Source organism: Myotis brandtii, unplaced genomic scaffold (genome assembly GCF_000412655.1).
Source record: "Myotis brandtii unplaced genomic scaffold, ASM41265v1 scaffold196, whole genome shotgun sequence".
NCBI classification, from domain to species: Eukaryota; Metazoa; Chordata; class Mammalia; order Chiroptera; family Vespertilionidae; genus Myotis; species Myotis brandtii.
Window position 1 is genome coordinate 4,785,802 of NW_005357311.1, and position 8,526 is coordinate 4,794,327.

Sequence of the window (8,526 nt, forward strand, 5' to 3'; positions counted from 1 at the left end):
GGTTTCTGGGGTTTTGTTTAGCTTCTTATTTGCAACATAGTACATAGTTGCTTAGAGTTGCAGCTGAGAGGCCGGCAAGTGAGGCGGGGAACGTTGGAGTCCGCAGCAAGCAAGCCTCATGCTCGCTTCGCTGCCTGGCTGCCGGCCGCCATCTTGGCTGACAGTTAATTTGCATATACTCACTGATTAGCCAATGGGAAGGGTAGCGGTCGTACGCTAATTACCATGTTTCTCTTTTATTAGTGTAGATAGATAGTTTAGTGCAGCAGTCGCCAACCGGAGGTCCGCAGACCACTGGTGGTCCGTGAGGTCTCAAAGGTTGGTGACTGCTGGTTTAGTGCACATACGCATACATATACACTCATATATTTCTTAGCTCTGACCACAGAGAGGGCCTAGAAGCAATGACATCTTATTAGCAGTGAACATACCCAGAACCCAGGTCTTAGCTTATAATTTTATTCTTCAGTAAAAGGAACCAGGGCTCCTTAGAAAAATGGCTGTAGACCTGGAGTAAAGACATAAAAGATTAGCCTGGGGCAACGTTAGTGGCCAAAAGCAAGTACTCAAAAATGAAAATGATGGGGTGGCTCCCAATATCCAAAGCTGGAACAATTTGAACAAAATAATACAATATTGCCCTAGCTTGTTTGGCTCAGTAGATAGAGTGTCGGCCTGAGGAATGAAGGGGCCCAGGTTCGATTCCAGTCAAGGGCACATGCCTGGGTTGTGGTCTCAATCTCCAGTGGGGGGTGCTGTGCGGGAGGCAGCCAAACGATGATTCTCTCACATCATTGATGTTTATATCTTTCTCCTTCTTTCTCCTTCGAAATCAATAAAAATATATTTTAAAAACAATTTTAAATTATAATCCAAAATGTAAAATTGACATCCTTGAATCCACACTGATATAAATGAATGAATGAATAAATAATGACTTGGGGTATAATAAATCTCCCACACAGAATTCTCAATAATTTATGTACATAGTTTACCCTCAAGAAGTTGAAGCACAAATCCCCATCTCTTATGTATGGGCTACACAGTGATTTTCCTGTAAAGAGAACAGTATGGAAAGAGGAAGTACAGTAACTTTACAGTAGAGAAGCTGACAAATACTACCTCAGCCAGGTGATTAAGGCCAACACTGTTGGTGAGAAGCCATATCAAATAGCATAAACCCTTGACATAATGTGATGAGAATGGCACTGTGGGCTTCCTCTCCAAAACCGTTAACCCCTGTCTAGTCATGATAAAAATATCAGACAAATCCAAATTGAAGGACCTACCACAAAATACCTGACTAGTATTGCTTAAAACTGTCAAAACCATCAAAGGCAATGAATGTCAGAAACTGTACAGTCCAAGGAGACATGATGATTAAATGCAATGGAGTATTCTGGATGGGATCCTGGGAGGGAAAAAGTCTTCCATAAAAACTAAGAAATCGCCCCAAAGTATTTGTTCATTAGTTGTGCCAAATGTACCATATAGCAACGTTAACAGGGAAAACTGTCTTTGGGGTAAATGGGAGCTCTTTGTGATATTATTGCAACCTTTCTGTAAATCTAAAAGTACTCTGGCATTAAAGTTAACTAGTAGGGATTAGTCTGTCTCTAAAATGAAATATGATGCAGCTATAAAAAGGAAAGAATGAGGAAGCTTTCTAAGTATTGCATGGGAAACTGTATATTGTTACTGAGTAAAGCCAGGTGAAGAATTGTGTGCTTTTGCATGTTATATGTACAAAGAAGTGCTCAGAGAATGCAGGAAAAAAAAACACCAATTATCAAAATTTTCTATAGGGAAGGGTATGGGAACTGGGCATGTGGGCAACAGGAATTGAAGGAAGTCTTTTCATAATATATGTTCACATGTGATTTTTTGAACCATGTGAATATATCACCTATGCAAAAACTAGATTGTAAAAAGAGAATATATGAAATGAACGTTTACAAACTCTGAACTGAGTATTCACAAATTAGAAACAGAATTTTAAAAAGTAAAACATTTTCATAAACCTCAATTCCAAATCTGACAAGATATTTCCATTTTTAACTTTTTTCCATAACTTATAACTGACCCAAGACAATTTCTTTTATATGAAACTTTATATTGTTGATATCAATTCAAAAATGAATTTTTAAACTTGAGCAGGTTCCATCTAACTCCACATTAACTATGAGAGAGTGAAAGTACATATGTAAAACCTAACCAGAAAAAGGCAAGGGATCTAGTTTTTCCTACTGGCAAGAAAAAAAAAATCCCCTCAAACCTTTAATCCCAGGAAGGTTATAGTAATAATCAGGAAAGAATGTAATCTTAGCCAAGTGTCCTAGGGAAGAGGTAAAATGCATTATACTCAGACTAAGAGGTGGTGAGTGCTGGGCCCTAGTGAGCATTCCCTCCCAGGGACATCTTAATAGGAAAAGCCCTGAGGAGCCCGGTCTGGTCTGTTAGCTGTAGTGTGGTTGGTCATTGTTAATACAACTTAGTGTGGAAACTGCATTTTATACTGACTCAGTTTCTGATCTGTTTCTTGTCTCAAACTGGTGCTGTGTTATCTATTTACAAGGCATTCTGCAGACAGTCCACCTGGAATCAGATGGGATCAGCTGAAAGATTATGAAAGATATAGGATTTATACAGTTGTCCTAACAATGTACATTTTGGGGCTTAGTTTTCCAGCGCCTGACCAAGGACAAACTGTAAAGTATTCGACAGACTGGATATTTGGCCTCTCTCCAGGTCTGTGGACCTAGATTGATTCCTCTGTATATAACATGAATATTAGTAAATAACCATAGAATACTTTTATCAAGTTGACTTGTTTTTCCCCAATCAGTATGATGATAATAATAGTAATAGGTAAAATGTGTGTATGATTACCTTGTGCCTGTCACAGTGTCATCTGCTTTGTCTCATTTAATTCACACATGATCTTATGAGATAGTTCTATTATCCTCCCCACTTGGAAAATGAGAAAAATAAATGAGATTCAGGAAGGTTAAATAACTCCTTAAGGTCACAAGGTTCAACCCCAGTGCGTGAGAGCTCGTCCTGCTGATTACTATCTCAAATGTGCCTGCCTTTGGGCTGAATTCTAGAAAGCCCTGTACACATGTAAAATACTAGGACATGTATCTTTTCAGTTTACCAAGGGTTTCACATGTGTTTCTTATTGGACCCTCACAACAGCACTGTCACTCTGAAAATTGATACTACTCTCATTTACAGATAAGGAAAGTGAAACTCAGATCACCTAGCTAGTAAGTGGCAGCTATGAGGTACCATCTTAAGCCTTCCAACTGATTATAAGTCCAGGGTGTTCTTTCATTACCCTAAATTTTCAAAGACAAATTTTGTTTCTAACAGCCCTTACTATTCAAATGGCTTAATCTTTCATATTTTAATCACATCACTAAATGTGATTTTAAAAGAGCAAATATTTCAGTTAGATAAGTGAAGTGAAAACATTCTTAATTTTTAAAGCTGTTATCTATAAAAAGACATTAGAAATCGAAAAACAGTTTCAAAGAGTCGTTTATATTTCAATATAAGGAAGTAGTCATGTACATGTATTTGGTGCTTGATAAATATAATTACATCTAGAATTATAACAGGTTATCTAAGGATTTCTTTTTTTCTGAAACTCTAAGTAATAACATTTTATTAATAAAATAATTCACATTTTCAATCCATTCCTTTCTGAATTGCTTTTATCCAACAAATTTTTCATTTCTGAAGTTACTCCCACTATTTTCAAAAGAAATTTGGTATGGAAAAAGAAATATACAATAATAATTGAGCATCTCTTAGGATGATTCAGGAAAGCCTAGTTATCCAGCAATAATTGTGTATCTGACATACATAAAAGATGGAGGGAGCCTATAAGAAATGTACCAGTTGTCATTTATTAAACCAGATTTAAATTGTTACATAGTTTTTTGCTTCTAATTTCTATAAGTAGAAAAGAATCTAGGTTAAACAAATTACAAGTTAGTGTTCATAGTATCTTCCTAACATTTAAAATTACTGTCATTTTATTAGTAATTTCGGGGCATAGCACTTACATCCCAGAGATAAAAAGTAGCTGTGTAACCCAGAAATGGCTGGGTCCAACAGTCAGCCTATCTATACATATAAAAGGCTAATATGCAAAGTGTCCCTCGGGAATTCAATCTGGAGACCGAGAGTTCGATTGCTCGCTATGACATGCGCTGACCACCAGGGGGAAGCGTGGAACAAAGGAAGACCCCGGCCAGCAGCCGGAAGGCCCCGATGGCCCTGATCACTGGTCAGACCAAGAAACCCTACCCGTGCATGAATTTTGTGCACCAGGCCTCTAGTGTTCTCATAATTCCTGTGTATTCTCTTTTCCTACCTCCCTGAAAAATTCACTCCTTTAGGAGGAAGTGGAAGTTTATTGATGGTTTCCTAAAGATAAAGATATCTAAGTTTGGTTGGGATTAAGAGAGTGGGGTTCACACTGTGCAACACCATTCTCCCTAAAGCCCATTCACCTCCCACATGCAGCCTGTCCAACCTCACTTTTGCTAGAGCTTTCAACTCTCCACCTTAAGACTCTTAAGTTTTACTTCCATACAACTGCCACTTGTCAGCAAACAAAGGACACTCTGGACACTCCAGTTCCCTGGATTCATCCTTGGGATGAGGGGAGCAGTGGGTGTGTGTGAATTGTAAATATTTGCCTACCACAAGTAAAAACGAGCATAATATGACCAAATATGAAAAGAAGACAGAAGATAATATATTTGTATTATAGACACTATAAAAGTTGTCTATGGCTTTTGACATTTACTTCTTTTTCAGCTAAACAAATGTCATAAAAGATAGCATTGCTCTGTTGTTTTTAGTTGGAAGATAACAGACCACAACCATTGACTTGTTTATTTTTGGTAATGGTGGCAAAGTGGAGTCCTTGTCACTCTTTTGCACTGTCATCTGGCTCTTACCATCACCACCCCCCATAATTTGAGAAACAGCTTACATAAGTTATAAGTTCTATAGCTTGGAAAAGAAAAAAAAATCTTGATGTTTTACATAAAAATCCATATTTCTGGCATCTATTGAAAATCTTCAAGCCCAAATTCCCACATGGTAACAATCAGCTAAAGTTGGTTGACTGCTCATTTATATTTTCAGCTCTGAGTTCAGTTCTGCTGTCTACTGTGACTGAATCTTCTATGCAGGCCTTCCTCACCGGCTAATCCAACCAACTTTTGTGTTGTTTCCATATGTGCTCTTATTTTGAGATCATAAAAAAATATTTCTTTTCCATTTTAAAGTAATCTTTAGATAGATTTCAAAATTTTTTGTGTCTTAAAATGAAAACATAAGCTCTTTAAACAATTGTGTAGCTTTATAGCAATTTACAATTGTTGGGTGTGTCAGCTGCTGTTCTTTTACACAAAATAGACTTATTAAGTTATCATAAAGAAACAATAGTTTTAAAATTTGTTCTCACAAATACTGGAAGTACATTTTTATACATTAAGGACATCTTGGATTATTTTGTTCCAAAACATCTATCAAAACAATTGCTTAAAGCTTCTCTGAATTTTATTTCAGCACTGCATATGTCCTTAAAAGATAGCTTACAATGGCTTGGAGAAGTTATGGCTGAAATTGGACCAGCCCATTTACAGAAACACAAGAAACGGAGTATCTTTGATATAAAACAAGCCAATGCTATCACTGATTATTTAAAAATCAGGTATGGGTTTCTTTTTAGTCCCAATTATTTTTTTGTTTCATATCTTCTAGAAAATATCTTCTAAATAGAAACTAATTTGGTTTTTAGCAAAGTTTGACATTTACAGAAGTTATATAGTAATTAACCCAACCAATAATTAGAAAATATTCTAATCATCCATTCAATAAATAAAAGTTAGGACATTGATCAATTTAGCTAACGCACTTTTAAAAAGAGGTTCATGTTTGATAAGTATAGTTTTATTTAGAATTATAATAAATTGATCTATGCATTTCTTTTTTCTCTAAATCTCTAATACCATTTTATAAATAAAAGGATTCTTTTTGATTTATCAGACTTGATTACAATGGAATCTATATTTTATGTAGATGGCCTTAATATCAAAATTTCACATTTTAAAGAGCAACATTCATCTCCACTTAAACATTTATTTTAAATGCTTTGTACTAGGAATTGAAAAGATTTATGTATATACTTCCTCAAATTTATTAGCTGTCTGGAAATATTTTGTAGTATTGACCAGTTAAACTCAGTAAGTTTTTCCTTCTGCATAGAAAATGATGGTATATGGAGGGAAAGTATTTTTATTACAGTGATTCTTCATTGGTGAATTAAGAAATCTGTCTTTTTATTTAATCTGTCACAGGGTCTGCATTAGAGTCCTTTTCCTCTCCCAGGAAAGATAGATTTTAGAGTTTGAAAACATTTAAACAAGAGTTGGTAAAAATATTTCTTTTGTCTAACTAAAAGCTTCCCCAGAATATCTTTGTTCTCTAATACTGTATACTGCAGTGTTTTCCAACTTTAAATTTTAAAATTTCAAAATAAAGCGTGCTGCATGATGTCCTAGACATGCTCATGATTTGCTTGGCAAGGATCCTGGTTGTAGTCTGGAAGCTTTTTAAATATTAATGTGTTTAATATGATAAGATTTGTATACTGATTTCTGGCATGAATTAATAATGGCACAGGATATGATATGTTTTTATATAATATGATTTCTTACCATAAAAACATACCTCTAAAGTGTGTCTCCCACTAAAAGTCACATTAGTCTTCATATCAATTAGAATAAAGCAATGTCCTTGTGTGAGGGGAGAGGAGGGAGTAGAAATCCAGACTGAAGGGAACCTGGTCCCAGGTCTTTCTGCCTGTCAGGGTAGGACACGGGCCAGGGGGAATCCTCTGCACATTCATATAGAATCCTTCTTCCCCTTCTCTCTCTGTTTGAAACGAACAGAGAGAGAATGACCAGAATGACCGGAATGACTGGTTGCTATCAGGCTTACTGCAGCCAGCCAACCGGCCTGATAGCGGGGTGGTGGCCCCTCCCCCTGGCCGGATCAGGGGCGGGCTGGCTGGCCAACCTTCCACGGCCCCTGCCCCCAGCTGGCCTAGCCCCCGATTATCCCCCCACCCTGACCGGGGGCGGGGCCAGCCAGCCAACCTCCCGCGTCCTCTCCCCCCCGCACCAGCCTGGCCCAAGAGCTTGTAATGGTCATTGGAACTGGTCGTTAACCACAGCAGCAAAACCCATGCGGGCACCATAATAACACCTTCTTGATGAGGGAAGATGGTGGCTCTTTTCTCTTTCATCTCATATCTCTCATCAATATACTTCTTACCATTTTATTTCAGAAAATGGTTCAGAGGAGATGTCAGTCCTAGTAACTGTTAGGTCCTAACCAGGATAACCACTTATCAAAAATCCCTTGTCTTCTTAAAAAAAAAGTACTGTTTGAGAGATTAGTCATCATATAAAGTATACAAAATAAATCAGAACTGTTTTTGATGCTGTTAAATCTTTATACTGTGATTTTAAAGAAATTATACATTTTCAATGTACATGTTACATAAATAAAATATCAGTTAGTAGGATACCTGGAATTGATACAGAAATTGTATAAAGAGAAATACATTTTTCTGTAACACCTGTTCAGAATGCCTCATAGATCCACAAATGTAAGTTTAGTGGCAATTAAATCATATATTTTTCATTTTAATGACTATAAAGAAATTTTATAAATATGAAGCTAACTCAATTATTGAAAATATGAGCATGCTTCAATTTAACCTGATATTAAATTTACTCAACCAGTGAAAACCCTCATCAATTTAGGGAGAGCAGTTTTTAGAACATGACCCCTTAGCACATGAAACTTAACTGGCATAAAATTGAAATCTCATTTGATACTGTTAATAGAGTCTAAATCAGTGATTTTTAACTAGTTTGCCGTGCCATAAGAATTTTTAAAACATGCAATATTTCACTATTTATTCAGGGGCACTGACCTCTTCTCCCTTATATTATAAAATTTAAAAATGACAACGGCCAACTCAATAGCCATCGAGTGTAAACGAATCAAAATTATACCTATTTTTTGTCAGATCAGCAAAAAATATTGTTTTGATGTGCCACATAATTTTAGTATAATTAGTTTATGTGGCCATGAGATGAAAAAGGTTGAAAATTGCTGGTGTAAATTGTATATTCTGTCATGTGTCTGTGATTTTAAAAAAACTAACATCAAAATTCCTCCCCAACATTACTGTAAGTACTGATGAATCTTCTTGTGCAATGTACACATTTGCAAATATTGTATACCATCTACACTAATAAAAGAGAAACATGGTAATTGGCGTACGACCGCTACCCTTCCCATCGGCTAATCAGGGAGATATGTAAATTAACTGACAGCCAAGATGGCGGCCGGCAGCCAGGCAGCTTAAAGCGAACATGAGGCTTGCTTCCTTCATTGAAGGAGGAAGCCAACGTTCCCCGCCTGCGC

At 36.6% G+C, this 8,526-nt stretch overlaps 1 protein-coding gene across 1 annotated transcript in view; it reads left to right on the forward strand.

The window, feature by feature from the left end:
- The window catches only part of LOC102255881 (chromosome unknown open reading frame, human C10orf107), a 110,721-nt gene that overhangs the window by 20,337 nt on the left and 81,858 nt on the right, over positions 1–8,526 (forward strand). The window contains exon 4 of the mRNA XM_014538740.1: positions 5,593–5,737. Coding sequence (XP_014394226.1) covers positions 5,593–5,737 — 145 coding nt within the window. The remainder of the gene's footprint in view (positions 1–5,592; positions 5,738–8,526) is intronic.